This window comes from Wyeomyia smithii, chromosome 1 (genome assembly GCF_029784165.1).
Source record: "Wyeomyia smithii strain HCP4-BCI-WySm-NY-G18 chromosome 1, ASM2978416v1, whole genome shotgun sequence".
Taxonomy (NCBI): Eukaryota; Metazoa; Arthropoda; class Insecta; order Diptera; family Culicidae; genus Wyeomyia; species Wyeomyia smithii.
Window position 1 is genome coordinate 179,683,207 of NC_073694.1, and position 18,578 is coordinate 179,701,784.

At 33.6% G+C, this 18,578-nt stretch overlaps 2 protein-coding genes across 20 annotated transcripts in view; both read right to left on the reverse strand.

Annotated features, from left to right (window-relative positions):
• Nucleotides 1–18,578, reverse strand: part of LOC129718145 (cubilin) — a 339,048-nt gene that overhangs the window by 144,525 nt on the left and 175,945 nt on the right. The window lies entirely within an intron of this gene.
• The window catches only part of LOC129719433 (uncharacterized), a 59,392-nt gene continuing 47,099 nt past the window's right edge, over nucleotides 6,286–18,578 (reverse strand). Inside the window, exon 2 of the mRNA XM_055670785.1 lies at nucleotides 6,286–15,013. Coding sequence (XP_055526760.1) covers nucleotides 14,399–14,509 — 111 coding nt within the window. The 5' untranslated portion in view covers nucleotides 14,510–15,013 and the 3' untranslated portion in view covers nucleotides 6,286–14,398. The remainder of the gene's footprint in view (nucleotides 15,014–18,578) is intronic.

The following is an 18,578-nucleotide window of genomic DNA, read 5'->3' on the forward strand; positions in this document are numbered from 1 at the left end:
ATCTCGCCATCATTTTGCCCTTAGTGTGTAGGTAAACGACAGGATTGGGGGGGAAAAAGCGTGTGAGTCGTAAAACCCGTTTGATGGCTACCGTCGGATGCTTTTTTTCTCTTCCTATCTCTCATCGAGATTATAAAAAGTACGGTCCCCGTACCGGGCAGCACTCGAGTCAATCGAGCCGGAAATTCAAGGCCGCCTCTCCGCGCGCTGCTTGTTCGGTGCTGGCGACACACTTTTCAAAAGGGCTCCGCACAACTGTCAATTGTTTGTGGTTGATTGTTCACTTTTTTTCTCTCGCAGTTAGCGTTTACGTTCGCTGTAGAACAAAACGAAAGTAGAAAAAAAGCGGGGAGATTCCGTCGTCAGCGCGAATAAACGCGCTTGGTTGTGGGAATAAAGCCCGGAACTAGGCCAAACTGCTTTTGCTGACTAGCGATGGATGAAAAACGCGCATTTCCGCCCAGCATCGTTTTATGCTGACGCAAACGAAAACTGGTCTTTGCATACGAGAGAGAATTTCTATTGTTCGACGAAACGCGGCTCAGGATGGTCGAGCGGACGAAGCCAAAACGCGAAGCGTTGCTTCCACTTGAATTGTTGAAGGAGAAAAAAAAATAAAATAATATAAAAAAGACACGATGCAATTGATTCTTGCTGACTAACTTTTGTTTCGAGCCGCCTTCTATGCCCACTTCGGTCTACTGTACCGACCGACGGAAACGTTGCAACCTTGACCCTCTCTGCCGGCTCGCAACGGATGCCATTTTGCGTCAAATGCCGGGATTGTTCTGCAACAAAAACAGTTAACTGGCACGACCGGTAGTGGAAATGAAAGTCGCACAAAACACGGTCCTGTGTCCTCTTGAAAGTGCTCTGGGAAACCGTTTCTTTGGAAACTCAACAGAAACGGAGGAGGCAAACCCGCACAAAAAAAAGGAGCATCTTGACTTGAGCCTCGACAATGGGTTTCATCATTTTGCATCCTTTCACGTGCCTAGGAGACGCCATCAGGCGCTGTCTTCGGTTGGCCACGCCTGATGGGTTGTCGAATACGAACGTCACGTGAGTTCACCTTACCCAGCAACCAGCAGCTCTAGGAACTCTCTCACGTCGCTATACACGGTGGCATGTGCAATGGGAAGATTGAATTTTCGAGAGTGCTTTTCGCCCGTTTCAGGCTGACAGGCTGCTGCAGTTCATTTTTCCGTGACTGGCAGGTGGAACCTGCAACAAGATGTATCTCTTGCTGGTGGTCTGACAAACAGTCAGTCATTACGGACACGGATGAATTCCATCATGACTCATGTGAAATGTTGATGGGTCTCTTCTCTTCTGTGTGCAGTCGGTTCTCGGTACTCGGTACGGAGTAAATCGCTTTTGACTTTGATCTAATTTTACACGGAACATGTTCACGGGCGGCAGCGATAGGAGCAGCTCAGGTCTTCTGTTGACCTAGTTCGGAGTAGACAGCCAACTGACGAGAGCGGTGGCGTGGTTCGCAATTTGGGAATTGGTTGGTGATATTCAGGAACGATTCCTGCTGGGAATGCTGAATATGATTACTTGAGAGACAGCCGGACTCGTGCATTCAAACTGGGCACAAAAGTGGCGTTAGCAAAGTTTAAGCTTTTCTAATATCCTCTTCCCTCTCAGCGAATGATGCTATCATTTACTAATTAATACTTGCTCGACGCTGAGCCAAATTGCAGGAAACCTGAGGCTCTGACGTTTACCCTACCACCAGCTAATCAAACCCCGGCCGGGGTATTATCATAAATATCATTATCGTCATTTGGCTGAAGCCCCCAGCTCAGGCTTCATCTCACGACGGGTGCAGAAGTGGGTGCGGGTTATTATTTTTCTTCCTTCGCTTTAATATCATAATAATAGCTTCCGATGGGGATTGTAAGTACTTTCGGTAGAAGCGTGAACAACACGGGATAAACAGGGTGCTTTAGCCGGTTTTTTGTCTGATGCGCGGGTAATGGTATCCGTTTCAATTAGTCCAAATTTATTTCGATTATCTTCTTATAGAGATAATAAAAATAAATCAGAGTCACGCTTTACCGAATCAACGGATTAGAATAACTCAGATTTATGTTCCATAAAAATAATGAAAATCAACTGGAAAAGGTAGAAAATGATTAAAAGGATTACCACCGTTCATTGCGAGAACATCGCCATCCTTGATCGGGAGTACGAATGGTAGACAACGAAATTCAATCTGAAGTAGCGTCGTTGTCACGGCGGTTGTCAGGTAAACAATAACGTGGTAATGAAGGACAGATTCTCGAAGTATATTTATCGAAAGAATTTCAAGTGATTTCAATGTTGGTTTCAATTGGTGTTTTCATAACGAGAGAAGTTTGTGGTGATTTTAATTACTTCCAGTGATTTTTTACTGTTTGTGGTCGCAGTACTTTCAGAAGAAGTCTTCACTTACGGTATGTATTCATACTACAGTCTTCAACTTTTAATGTACATACATGTAGTTACGGTGAAAACGATATTTAACCTTTCCACTGGGTAGCAAGTTTGCCAATCAGCGATGTTAGTTCATGAATAACGAAATAGAGATGTCGCATAAATTTGCTGTGAGCAGCGCTGCAAACTTTCACTGTCATAAAAGGATTTTGCTGAGAATAAAAGAGACTTTCAGCTCCAATCAGTTGACAGTGATTGTTGCCACACGCTGTGTTGCTTTAGCGATGTTTATGCGATTGAGAATGTTATAGTTCATCGACTTCATGCAATAAATTGGCTCAAATCAAATAATTTCGATATCAAATCAGAAATTTCTTTTCCTTCAATGTTCGGACTTTCATTGAAAATTGACACCGCTGACACTGAAGGTCGTTTCAATTTGAGACAGTGAAAATGCGGTTTTCGTCACTTTCGTTAGTAGTGTCGAAAATTTGCTATGGATTGCTGTTGATGTGCAATAAGCCGATCTTTACGCGCCAGAATGACGGATGCTATTACCATGCTACCATGCTCTCAAAGTGTTGAAAGTTGATAAAAGCTTTCTAACGTAAATACTACAAGGTATACAGGGTGCGCTGTAGTTATTGCAACAAGAAACAGAAGACCATTAACCAAGTTCAAGGCAAAAGGTTTTTGAAATAAGAATAATTTATGAGTAAAAACAGTTTAAAAAACAACAACTCATCCAATGTGTCCTCTTTTAGTTCTGATGACACCTCGGAGACGCTTGGGATAAGACTCGACGGCGCACAGTGGGGCCGTTCTGAAAAAAAGACGGTCAAAAGTCATTTCTTTCTTTACCTTACATTTTAAGGGTTTGGTGTCTTCGGAAGGGTTGATCAGAATACTAATTAGAATTTTCAGATTTTTTATTTTGATTGCTTATTAAGCTAGTATTACACTTAGAAAAATTAACTTTTTTTTAAGCGATATTCAATTTCCGCCTTCGGCAAAGTTGTAAAGCTATCGATTTCATGAAACTTTGCCAAAGACACGAAATTCTCAGTTCTTATTTCTGAAAAGATATAGCTGTGTTTCTTAGAAGACTACCTCAAAACTAGTTTTTCACATAAGTTATATCTTAACTACTTCTGATCAACTTGAGATGTTCCAGAAAGTTTTAGATAATAACAAAATACAAATTTTCCTAAAAAAAAGAATTTAATGCTGTTGAACCAACTCCGAGATAGATCAATTTTAAGGTAAAATGATCTAAATTTTTAAAATCAAATTATTTAAAACTGTGAATGTTTGTCAGGTATTACTCAACGTCATTTGTTGTTGAGGTACAAATGCACATATTATATCTCTTCAGAACTTAGACCTAGGACTTTCGTGTGTTCGGCAAAGTTTCATGGAATCGATAGCTATACAACTTTGCCGAGGACAGATATTGAATATCTCGTTAAATAAAAGTCAATTTTTCTAAGTGAATACAAGCTTAATAAGCAATTGAATGAGCATGTCAGATAATTCTAATCAGTAGCAAAGGTGGCGCTGCTATAACATTTTTTTCTTATATGCTAGAGCTTTGCAGTCTTCGACAAAGTTGTAGATCAATAAATTTTAAAAAACTTCGCTGAAGACATAAAATTTTTACCTCTTCAAATTTTTGAAGAATTTGTTGTAATTTTTTTTTCATGATAACGCTATGAGCTTACTTAAAATAATTGCTTGAGAAAATTTTCTCGACAGAAATTTTCTGCCGAGTATGGAAGTTGTGTAAGTACTCAAGTAATTTATTACCAAGTATTAGCAAACCATGATCGTTTCCTAAAATTGTCTATACAACAATTTTCAATCTCTGAAATTGTGAAAGATTTGAATGCAACCACAGGTTTCGTGTAAAAATAGGTCTGTACTCTATATGACCGATTTCTAGTCTTCAGCCAAGTTTATATTCACTGTGTGGTTTTTCATTTGTTGCGTGCCGATTCGAAGACGAGCATCAAGCACCGAAACCGAAAATTGCAGCATTCTCAGAGTGTGTTCAATCGGTCCTAACTTTCTACAAAGTTTCTTGGTATTACTAGAACCTCAATTTAATTGCTTAAATTTAGTTTGCGATTTGATCGCATAGGCGGCGCCGTGATACCTACTTTTATTTCTCTTAAACGCTAGAGTTTTGCAGTTTTGGACAAAGTAGGCAACAAATAAAATTTTAGGGAAAGAAATTTTGGTGTCTTTTCAGGTTTTGAAAATATCCGACTTTTTGTGAAATTTGATTTTCTTATCACTTCACACTGCACAATGGTCCAGGAACCAGAATTTAGGGAAAAACTGGGTCTAGAGCTCTATAGCAATATTTTGGAGAAAAATTTTCTTTTGCAAAGTTGTTACATATGGTAAAGCGCTTATTGAAACATTATCACAAATTAGGGTGACCAAAATTTTCTATGCAATTAAGTATCTATTTTTTTTTATCTTTATAGGTAGAGAAAAACTTGTCCTACAATGTTATAACTCCATCAATTCTAAGTAACTTTGTAAAAAAAAAGGTTTTCTCTATCTTTGAAAACAACCGATTTATATTGAAAAAACATTTTTTCACCTTGAAACTGTCTTTGAACGACTTGTAGAGCTTTTTGAGAAAAACAATTTGCAATGCTGATATCGTGCATCGTGAATGCTGATATCTACTCAAAGTTATTAATGTTTTTCATCAAAAAATCTGCGTTCTTCATTTATCTGTCATTCTTTTGGGGGCAAACATAAAAAAATTTCTCTTGGTCTTGTCTTTTTAAATGAAGTACTTGACTCTATGAATGGAAGAATTTTTGAAAATATGTTTTTTTTAATTTTAGTAAATTCAATTCAAATACATGACAAAAATTTCAATAATTTTAAACATTATGCATATAAAAGCATGCAGATTTATTTTTTTGGTATTTTCCCTTATAACTAGAAGCTATTACCTTTAATTTGATCCAAAAAGATCGGAAATCGATCAACTGGTTCAAAAGTTATGAATTTTTTGAAATAAAATACATCGCATATAGCCGTTTTTTATGGTCACCCTACTCCGGAGCTAGTCCCCCTAACAATTCAACGAAAAAATACGGGTTCGATCATTTTCAACATATATCCATCCCTGCGATTTTGAGCACAATTGAAGCACTTTGCGTGACCAACTTCGACAAGAAAAAAATGACTGTGTTCGATGTATTTAATTTAAAAAAAATTCCATAACATTTGAACCAGTTGATTGATCGATCTTTTTAGATCGAATTAAAGGTAATTATTCTAATTATAAGAAAAAATACCAAAAAATAAATCTGCGTACTTTGGCGAGCATAATATAAAAAAAAAATATTGAAATTTTTGTCATGTATTTAAATTGAATCCATTTAAATTAAAAAAATAACATATTTTTGAAAAATCCTCCATTTATAGAGTCATGTGTGCCCTTCAAAATGAGACCAAGTGATATTTTTTATGTTTGCCACAAAAAGAATGTCAAACAAATGAAAAACGCATATTTTTTGATGAAAAACATTAATAAGTTTGAGTAGAATTGAGACATTTACGATATCAGAATTGCAAATTGTTTCTCTTAAAATGCTCAAGAAGTCGTTCAAAGGCAGTTTCAAGGTAAAACTTGAAATAGAGAAGTTAGAGCGCAAAATATGTTTTTTTTCTCAATATGAATCGGTTGTTTTCAGAGATAAACTTTTTTTTACAAAGATACTTAAAATTGATGGAGCTATAACATTGTGGAACAAGTTTTTCTTATATTTACAAAGATATTTAGTCACCTTATTTTTTGATAATTTTTCAATAAGCGCTTTATCATATGTAACAACTTTGTAGAAGAAAGTTTTTCTCTAAAATATTGCTATAGAGCTCTAGACCCAAATTTCCCCCTAAATTTGGTGTCTGGACCATTGTGCACTGTTTCCAAAGCTACAAAAATGAGATCGAAACTATTTTGACCTCAAAAAATGAATTTTAGAGCCGCAGTGTCTTCAGTAAAGTTGTTCCATTAATTATTCTGCATGTTATAGGAGTTGCAATTTTGCGATTAATCCACTGAACAGTGAGAAACAAGTTATACTTCTCTCATTTTGGGATATAAAAATCCGCTATGTTTGACAAAATTATAGCACATTTTGAAAGAAACAACTTCGTTAAAGACATCATACGTCTATCTACCTATTGAAATGAGCTTTTGTGGAGTTTTCTATAGATCACCCCTAAAAATCAATGGTTTCTAATTTAACTTTTCAAAGTGATTTTATACAAATTTTAAATGTTCAGCAATGTCGGTTGCTATAACAAAACAAACAATTTCTTTGGAGGAAGTTTATTTTTATCTCATCTATTTTTTTGGTTGTTGACAATTAAATAAGGCACTAATGTACACCAATTATTTTTTACTCAAAAAAAAAAAAATTGATTTTGTAGCCGTAGTGTCTCCAGTAAAGTTATTTTTTTATTTATTCATTTTATAAAACCCAGAATTCTGTGATTAATCCACCTAAAAGTGAGGAACGAATTTAATTTTTTCCATTTTTGCATATAAAAATTCACTTTGCTGAGTAAAGTTGTAGCTTATTTTATAAGAAACAACTTTGACGAAGACACCATAGTTCTATCTGACAATTCAAATGAACTATTATGAAGTTTTCTATATGCCCTTCAAAATCATTTGCCTGAGTAAAAATAATTTCGATCACGCTTTTGCAGCTTGGGAAACAGTGTGAAGTGATTAGAAAATAAAATTTTACAAAAACTCGTATATTTTCGCAATCTGAAGAGATAAAAAACTTTGTCGAAGACTGCAAAGCTCTAGCGTATAAGAGAAAAAAGTTGGTATCGCAGCGCCACCTTTGCGGTTAAATCGCAAACTTGTTCGAGTAATAAAATTGTAATTCTAGTTATACCAAGAAACTTCGCAGGAAATTGGGACCGATTGGATAAACTCTGAGAGCGCTTGAATTTTCGGTTTCGGTGCTTGACGCTCGTCTCAGGATCGGCACGCAACGAATGAAGAACCACACAGTGAATATTTCTTCTGTGCTGTGTTCTTTTATCCTAGTAGTCGTAACTTTCTATTGTGATTTTCTTAAATTTTTCAATGTTCTACAGTATTGTTAACTATAACAAAACACACAAGTTCACCGACTAAAGTTTTTTTATCTTTTATATTTATTTCGTGTTTGAAGATTTTTAATAAAATAATGCAATAATTAACTTACAGAACACACAGAAGACAGCGAGAGACAAATGCCTATAATTGGATAGAATGATGATTCACTCATACTTCAATGTAGAAATGGTTTAGTCTGCAGATATTTGCTTAGTAAATTAGTGCATTGTTTTAATCAAAATCGCCAATAACCAAAGAAATATGACAGATATAAATAAACTTTCCATGATGAAATTGTTTGTTTCATTAGAGCAAACAACTTTGTAGAACATTGAAAAATCGTAGGAAATTACTGCTAAATGTTATATTAAAAAAAAATTCTAGTGGCAATGTTTAAAAAATTCCACAAAGGTCCATTAAAATAGACAGATAAAAGTATGGTGTCTTCGACAAATTTGTTTCTTGTAGAATGTGCTACAATTTTGCAGAACAAAATGATTTTTTATGTGTAAAAATGGAAAAAGTAATATTTGTTTCTCACTGTTTAGTGGATTAATTATAAAATTTCGCCCCCTATATAGTTTTGGAATATAGCCCTATATAGCTTACCTTCCAGTTGGTCTCGAGGTACGATGCTGGCCTAACAAGCCAGTCGTCGTAGGTTCGAGTCTCGGCTCGGGAGAGACTGTTAGTGGTAGTAGGATCGTAGCGCTAGCCCCGCAATTGTCCTGTACATCAAACAGTTGGCTGCGAAGTCTGTGTATAATAAACAGAAGTTCAAGTTCCGAATCGGAATGTAGCACCACGGCTTTGCTTTGCTATATATAGCTTTGGAAACAGTATGGCACTTGTCAGATTTTTTATCTTCCATTTTTTTTTCAGTTTTCCTTTGACATTGAATAAATCCATCATTTTCTTGCCGAGTATAGTAGTTTTTCAAGTATTTTACATAAAACTTCGTGTGTTTTACGCGGATATTTTCCATTACCGGTAAAGTGCACAAAGAATAAGAAAAAAAAATTACAGAAGCTTGTATATTTCCAAAATTTGTGTCTTCTACAAAATTTCTTGAAAAATTTTGTACTACAACTTTGTCGAAAACTGCAATTCTTTAGCAAAAAGAAATAAAAAGAAATATTTCATCAATTTTTGCTGCTGAGTCATTCTATGCTACTGCGCAAATCGATCCTGATCAACAATTTCCGATTTCGCTGATCAATTTTTGACACTGTAATGTGTAGCTAGAAAAAAAATACTCGAAAAAAAGTTCAGAGTGAAAATGTCAAAATACTGAAACGTTAGTAATTTTTTTGTTTTTCATTTTACCATCTCCAAATTTTGACAGATAGTAGTACATATTGCCATCTTCAATGTGTAAAATCATTAGATTTCAAAAATGGTACTTTTTGAGATATCTAATATTCTGTGGCAATTTGGAAAATTTGACAATAAAAAAAATTTACAGTGTATATATTTTTTCTAGAGTCGCATTCTTTTACCTACAACTTTGCGGAAGACACGATTTCAATCAAACAAGTCGTTTTTCTAATATGGAAATTTTTATCTCTCAGTCACCATTTTGAATAGGCCTTTTTGAAGCAGCAGTCGCGAGTCCACACGAAGAACTGGTATCATAAAATGATCTCTTTATCAAAAAGAAACAACTGTGAAAAGTTTCAGTGAAATCGGAAATGACATGCTGGAAAATTTTTTTTTGACCATTTTTCATGATATGTCACAAATTTGTCCCATCATTTTATCTTTCCAACAACATATTGATTATTGCAATCCATCATCTGGTTATATTGTTATTACCGTTCGAAATCTAACCAATAGTTGCCAAGTTGCATTTTCACTTTTACTGAATGTAGCACAGTATAAAAAACAAAGACGTAATCCTACGTCAAAATAAAAAAACTAACTTGTGTTAATAGATAGAGGATTGGTTCATTCGGCAAAGTTTTGCAAAATGCCAAAATATGAAACTTTACTGAATTAAGAAAAGTCTTACCTTTATTGAGTACAGAGTTATAGAGCAATTTATATGAAAATTTATTAAAATTTAGTTTTTTGTACTAAACTTCTTTTAGTTACGTTTTGAATAAAAACGTTGTTCTGAGGAGTTGTTTCGGCATAAAAAACACACGTTTTTGTCAAAGACCACACATCTCCAGTGCTTTTTCTTACAAAGTTATAGCATATTGAAGCTCTTTTCTCGATAACTTTAAGAACGCATAGAGCAAAAAAGGAGCTCAAACTTTTATAGGTTTCACTCGTCTCAATCGATATCCTATATAAGAGTACGGAGAGCATAAGTTACAGAAGTTTTTCTTTGAATCACGGTTCTTCGAAGATTTCCATGACTTTTGACGTAGGACTACGTCTTTGTTTTTTATACATTTTGTGAAATTGAAAATGAAACTGGCAAATGTTGCGTCAGATTTCAAACGATCATAGCAAGCGAACGACTTGATGCATCTTAGTCATTTATATGTCGGTGGATAGATAAAATGTGTAACAATTGTTTGATTTGATGTTAAACATTGTTGCTTTACTGATTAATGGTGAAAAAAGGAAAAATTTTCCAAGGTCAAGCTTTCTCATACATTTTCCTCGCTATTGGTTTGCTTCCCGAGCACGAATAAAAATAACATGGACGAAATAAATTTCACTGCCTACATATTTTGACTCAACAAAGTGTTTTGTTCCGTTTGTCTTTCTCGAAACTGTGTTGCCACGCCCTAATGACAAAAATCTACGCTGAACTCGATACAAAAGACTGCGTGTAGAAAATTCAGCTTCAGTCTAGTTTGTCACACAATAGCGAGTGGAGTATAGCTGTTAGAGGTACGCGACATTGAGAAACGAGAGTTGCATACGAGTCATCTTCCAGGCACTGCGGAACATGTTACCTTTATTTTGCACACGGCAGCAACAGTTACCATCGTACACTGCAGAATATTAAGCTGGCACAGCTACTGGAGGGCACAGCGGGGGGGAAATCTTTATTATGCGCGGTCAAGCAAAATTTTCAATGCTACCGATGATGCGATCATCAGCGTTCTGTAGCACGAATTTCATACTGAATATTATGAAATCGATTTTTTTCAGAACTATAGATGCTTGAAGATAAGAGATATGAGAATTTTCGCAACTACTACTAGGGTAAAATTTTCATGTATTCATGCATAGTTTGTTTTACAATAACGACCATGAAATATAAACAGTAGTGTTGCCTATGAACAGTTTATCGCAGCATATAATATACATTTAGTCCCACGTCACCATTTCATACAACCCCTAGGGCTGTATACCTTGTAGTATTTTTGTTTTGTTTTCGTTTTCAAGGATAGAATGCTCTAGAAGCTTTCGATACTTGACAAAAACATGTGATTTTATAATTTTATTTGAATAAACGAAAATGAAAAAGAAATTTAACAACAACTGTTAAGAAATGTTAAGAAAAAGTATTAAAACCGTGTTTTCACTTGCCCCGTTTTACCCTATACATTCTTAGATTCATTCAGAAAAAATACTAAAACCTGTTCTAACTTTGTAAGGAAAACTCTTGAAGTACACACCTTCTTTGGAAAAAACGTGTGTTTTGTATGCTCTAAAATCCTTAGAACAGCGTTTTTTTTTGTAGAATGCAATTAACAAAAATTAAACACAAAAAACTAAATTTTTAGTGCCTTCCATATAAAACTCTGTACTCAATGAAGATAGGAATATTATTTGCTCAGCAAAGTTTGATATTTTGACATTTTCTAACGTTTTTCCGAAAAAAGTATTTCTCTATATCCTAATCCAAACAAGTTATATTTTGTATTTTAATCATAGTAGCTTTAGATTATGCTAGAATGCTCTCGTGCAAAAACTAGTCAACTTCGTCGCTGTAAGCTGAATATTTTCCTGGGTGAAAATATCTAACAGATATTCTACGATATACCGACTGTTCGATTTTGTTTTAACTTCGTATATATTTTCATGTCGGCAAAAATTTAAACCCATATTTTTTAGTTGGATTGGTACAGACGACAACAAACTTGGTAAAAAACGCACAGTACTGAGGGTGGAGCCTAACTCGTATTCGGTGCTTGATGCTCGTCTTCGAGTCGGCACGCAACGAATGAAAAACAGCACCACACAGCAAATATCTCGTGTGCCTTTTCTACGGTGGATCGTGGAGCGGCTCTGAGACATTGTTTGTTTGCCTTGCTTTGCGCCGTCTTTTTGTATTATGATTTTCGTTTGATTAAGTCTGGTAGTCATTGTGTAGTGTAAGCTCGGACGACGTATGCAAATAACCATATCGTCATTTTAAGGCTCGGACGACTCAAAACTGATAGTTTGGATAGAAATGTGTTTGAATATTATCGTTAATTCCACGAAAACTTCAAGCATTCAAGCTTCCTATTTTTTTTTATTTATTCTCTATGAAGTATTAATCTCTTTACCCACGGTGTATATTTTTTGGGAAAGACAAAATTATCATCTACAGCTTTACCGAAGACGTTACATTGATCAAAAAAATCTTTCTGGCTCTAAAATATTTCTAATCATCAATATTTTATTACAAAAACCATTTTCAAAAATTAATCGTGACTAAAAATAGAAATACTAACAGTGCAAAATGACACCTTTTGCAAAGTTTCAACCAGATGAAAAATGACAATGAAAAAATAATAAAATTGGTACACTTTTTTGGAATTGCTCAGTACAAAAATATTGAGTCGCATTTTTCCACGCAAAAGAGAGTAAACTCGCTCTCAATAGAGCTGGTGCGGTTTCGCAAATTTGCTGCTTCTTAACACGCATTTGCTGTTCTCAAATTTGGTGTGGAGTATTCTCATTAATTCGAAAAAAAACATATTCTGATAAAAATTGCCGAGACAATTTTCAGGATGAAGGGGAAATGGAAAAGAAAGGAGAAAAAACTTTCCTTAGAATACATTGGCCTAGAGCTCAAACTATAAAAATATGAAGGGTTATAGCTTTTCAACCGTTTCTGTGTTTTTTGGGGCCCCTAGTCAGCTCGAAAGTGCGTCCCAAAGCCGCAAAGTAAACGTTTGTCAGGTTCGTCGCTTCTACGTTTGCTTTCGGGGAAACGTCATTTAAGTCTCCCAAGGCTAAGGGAACCAAATTTCATAGGATCAAGAGGAGGAATGGTCCGAATTTGCTGCTTAGTGGTACACCAACAATACTCAAGAGCAGTGCTGAAAGACTGATCCTTCTTTGCGTTCAGTTGAAAATTCGGAGTTATCATTTGAAATGTCAACGTTCGATGCAGTTACCATCAACTTAAGCAGTCCACGAACATTTTGCCAATATATATGAGTCTACAACGGATGCCATCACTTCTCATTCAACCCCACCGTTCTCCGGCGGCCAGCTTCGAACCGGCATATAGTAATCGTGTTCTGCAATTACCTGCACACTAAAGGACGCACATTCAAGCCTATTATCTTGTTTTCCTATCATCCCACTGCCGTGTTTTATTACTAAATTGTTTGCTTGTTAATGTTTTGGCACATTTTCTTTGCTTCTATCTTGCCCAGTGCCACGCTTCTCGGTCTCGGTAAAAAAATAACACACTGATCTAATAACACTTTGGAACTTCGCTACATCATATATCGACACCAACTAGCCTAATAAGGTTTGGGTTGTTGTTTTTTTTTTATTTTAAATATATAAACCGCGGTTTGCTACCTTGTTTCACATTAACATTTGTTGTTTTTTTTTTGTTTTCTACTCTCAACATCGCACATTTGATCGGCGGCGCGCGATCAGCGCGCACGCACCGGGGGGAAGAACGGAACAAATCTACGCGATAGATATAAATATTATCGGGTGGCAAAATTGCCGTACTCTTTCCATGATGAAAGTTTCCCGCGAGCCCCTGTGTGCGGAAATAAGAAGCCCCATAATTCGATTTTTTTGTTATTCGCCTGGATTGGTTGTCTCGGTTTTTTTTTATTTCTTTTACTAAATTGTATGCTATATTGTTCGATTTTGTTCTGTTGATGGTAATTTTTTTTCTTTACTCAAAGATATGTGTTTGCCTATAAATTTTTGTTTCCATTCATTGATTTCCAAAAGTTCACTAACCCTAAGTTTCATTTGTTTGCGTTTTATGCTCTAATGTTTTCATGTTGAAAGATGTGTTCTAAAAGCCCCTTCTTTGGCTGTGTAGAATTGATGAGAAAGATTTTATTCCAGTGTTTCTTTTGTTGTTGTTTGTGTGTGTTTTTGTTAGGATGAAGCGTTTATCTGATGGTTGATAACAGTAGAGTAACTAGACCGGTAGAGAGTGGGATTTCTAGGTTGGAAAAAGTGCAGTGCAAGTTTCTGTTGCATCAAAGCTTGCCTAAAAGGTACTAGCCTATGCATGATTGCGATAAAACGTAGCTAGGTGAGAAAGGGTATTGGGGAATAGAAGTTACAAGGAATCGTGTCTTTTCGCTTTCGTCGGCGTTTATTTACAATTTACCGAGTTCGTGTGCATGCGTTCCGTTAAATTGATAAGAGGAAAGCAATCGTGTAAAATTACACTGCTTCGTAGCACTCCACAGCTTACACCAGGACCAGTGTGGATTATCTCTACTACCTTACCGTCCTCGGCTGGGGCTTGTTTTGTAGTTGGCTTCAGGTGTTGTAATCTAGCCAGGATTAGGATGTCGTAGATCGTGGACTGACGGTCGCGGATGCGCACATCCGCAGCCAGTAATGGTTAACACTAGTGGAACAAAATCTATCCAAATTCTAACAGCCGGGGGGCCGTGGCTATCCATCGGCGAAGTGACCTGGCCCCAGTTGGAGCTTATCTCACTTCGGTTCGCCCATTGTTTGCCCGACCACTATTATCAGTACGATAAATACTGCCAGCAGCACCAATATACAGCAGATGGCCACCGCAACCATTGCACTGTTACTCATTCAACTATCTGGTTTTGGAAATTTTGCCCGCACTTGAGAAACACGCTTGTGCTGCACTACCGCGCCCTTCCCGGAAAGGCACCCGTCGTCGCAATCTTCGTTTCAGTCGTCGTCGTCGTTGTCGCCACCGGGCAACACCCACAGATCCAAATCAGCCAAAATCAACGGATTCTGATTTCGTCAGCACCAAGCTCATTAGCTATCATTTGGAGCCACATCAATTTTGCACTGGGTTGAAATTATCGACATCGCGCACACACACGCACATACAAGAGCGCGAAATTGGGAGCAGCGAATTGCGAGAATCGATGAAAATCAATTTTTAAGCACCAATTCCACTAATGAACACTTCTGCAGCGATTCCCCGGTCGTCTCGCGTGAAACTCTCCCTGCTCATACTCAATTAAGTTTCATTTTCACTCCCGGTACGGATTTAAATCTTCACCAGCTCAGCCCCAGCCTTCGTCTTTTTCGGATTTTCCGTCGTCCGTACACTGCACAGATCTGTAAAATAATCGGGATCATACTTTGCATGTTAGTGTGTTATAGATTATAGATTTTCTCAGGCAAGGGCCTCTCATCCAGCAAGCGCAACGGATCAGTACAGTGAGAAGAAGTGGGAAGGGGGAAAACACTCGTACGACCTTGTTTATTCGTTCCGGATTTATTTTTATCCGCCCGCAGCTGGCTAGCGGCCTTTTTTTTCGGAGTTTAATTTCTGCGGATTGTTAATGTACATACTCATTAAATGCTATTCAAGGTGCGAGCGAATGGATGAATGGGGGCCAAGTGGCGTCCGGAAATTGGCATTCCCGGTTCAACTGACATCGGCGTCGACTGACAGCAGACAGCTCGACCATTGTTCTGCGGGCTTTGTCTGGCGCTGATTGAATGTTCCGATTGCGAGGCATTTCAGTTGAGTTCATGCGAAGAGGCTCACTTGAAATTGGACCTTTCCGGGGAAACAAAATTCCCGCACCATATTTCGGGTTGAGGGTGGTAGAAGAACATCAGTTTTATAACTTATTTAAGTATTACAGCATTTAAAGCAGAAAAGTTATAACTTTTTGGACGATTTAGAGACAAATTATCTTTCCATGATAACTTAACGTTTAGTTAAATTTCGAATTTATTTTTACGGTTCAATTCATGACATAATTTTGCACGGTTCAACGTATACACAGAAACAGGAATATAAAATCAATAATCAAAATCAATGAGATCAAATACAAAAATCCTAAATCATAAATCATAAATCATAAATCATAAATCATAAATTATAAATCATGAATCATAAATCATAAATCATAAATCATAAATCATAAATCATAAATCATAAATCATAAATCATAAATCATAAATCATAAATAATAAATCATAAATCATAAATCATAAATCATAAATCATAAATCATAAATCATAAATCATAAATCATAAATCATAAATCATAAATCATAAATCATAAATCATAAATCATAAATCATAAATCATAAATCATAAATCATAAATCATAAATCATAAATCATAAATCATAAATCATAAATCATAAATCATAAATCATAAATCATAAATCATAAATCATAAATCATAAATCATAAATCATAAATCATAAATCATAAATCATAAATCATAAATCATGAATCATAAATCATAAATCATAAATCATAAATCATAAATCATAAATCATAAATCATAAATCATAAATCATAAATCATAAATCATAAATCATAAATCATAAATCCTAAATCATAAATCATAAATCATAAATCATAAATCATAAATCATAAATCATAAATCATAAATCATAAATCATAAATCATAAATCATAAATCATAAATCATAAATCATAAATCATAAATCATAAATCATAAATCATAAATCATAAATCATAAATCATAAATCATAAATCATAAATCATAAATCATAAATCATAAATCATAAATTATAAATCATAAATCATAAATCATAAATCATAAATCATAAATCATAAATCATAAATCATAAATCATAAATTTTAAATCATAAATCATAAATCATAAATCATAAATCATAAATCATAAATCATAAATCATAAATCATAAATCATAAATCATAAATCATAAATCATAAATCATAAATCATAAATCATAAATCATAAATCATAAATCATAAATCATAAATCATAAATCATAAATCATATATCATAAATCATATATCATAAATCATAAATCATAAATCATAAATCATAAATCATAAATCATAACTCATAAATCATAAATCATAAATCATAAATCATAAATCATTAATCATAAATCATAAATCATAAATCATAAATCATGAATCATGAATCATAAATCATAAATCATAAATCATAAATCATAAATCATAAATCATAAATCATAAATCATAAATCATAAATCATAAATCATAAATCATAAATCATAAATCATAAATCATAAATCATAAATCATAAATCATAAATCATAAATCATAAATCATAAATCATAAATCATAAATCATAAATCATAAATCATAAATCATAAATCATAAATCATAAATCATAAATCATAAATCATAAATCATAAATCATAAATCATTAATCATAAATCATAAATCATAAATCATAAATCATGAATCATAATTCATAAATCATAAATCATAAATCATAAATCATAAATCATAAATCATAAATCATAAATCATAAATCATAAATCATAAATCATAAATCATAAATCATAAATCATAAATCATAAATCATAAATCATAAATCATAAATCATAAATCATAAATCATAAATCATAAATCATAAATCATAAATCATAAATCATAAATCATAAATCATAAATCATAAATCATAAATCATAAATCATAAATCATAAATCATAAATCATAAATCATAAATCATAAATCATAAATCATAAATCATAAATCATAAATCATAAATCATAAATCATAAATCATAAATCATAAATCATAAATCATAAATAATGAATCATAAATCATAAATCATAAATCATAAATCATAAATCATAAATCATAAATCATAAATCATAAATCATAAATCATAAATCATAAATCATAAATCATAAATTATAAATCCTAAATCATAAATCATAAATCATAAATCATAAATCATAAATCATAAATCATAAATCATAAATCATAAATCATAAATCATAAATCATAAATCATAAATCATAAATCATAAATCATAAATCATAAATCATAAATCATAAATCAGAAATTAGAAATCAGAAATAATCAGAGCTTTGTAAACAAAAAAACAGACAAGCAGAAAAACATAAAAACTGAAAAATCAGGAGAACAAAAAAACAGAAAAACAAAAGAACATAAAAATTTAAAAAAAAAAACGAAAAACAAAAAAAATACATTAACAAAATAGCAAAAAATAGAGGAACAAAAATACATAAGAGTCCAAAGACAGAAAAAAATAAAAAAAAGAGAAACAGAAAAATGAAAAATATACAAACAACAAAAAAACCAGAAAAGCACAAAAACAGAAACACAGAAAAAAAAAGGAAATTAAAAACAAAAAAAAAACAGGAAAATATAAGAGCAGAAAAATAAAAAAACACAAAGCCAGCAAAATAGAAAAACAGAAAAAATAAAACAAACGAAAAACAGACAAATATAAAAAAGAATTAAAACATAAAACAGAAAGTAGAAAAATAGTAAAACAGAAATCAGAAAAAAACTGTAAATCAGGTGAACAAATAAACAAAAGAGCACAAAAACAAAAAAAGAACAATAAAACAGAAAAGCATAAAAACAGAAAATATGTAACAGAAGGGCACAAAAACAGAAAAAAAGATATACAGAAAAAAGTATAAACAGAGAAACAGAAAAGCAAAAAAAAAAAAAACAGAAAAATAGAAAAACATAGAAGAACAAAAACAAAAAGACAGAAAACAGATATACAGTAAAGCCTAAAAACAGAAAAAAATTAGGAAAACAGAAAGAAAATAAAAAAAGAAAAACAGATATATAAAAAACTAAAGAAAAAAAAACACAAAAACATGCAAAGTAGAAAACAGAGAGCAGAAAATGAGATGGAAAGAAAAACAAAAAA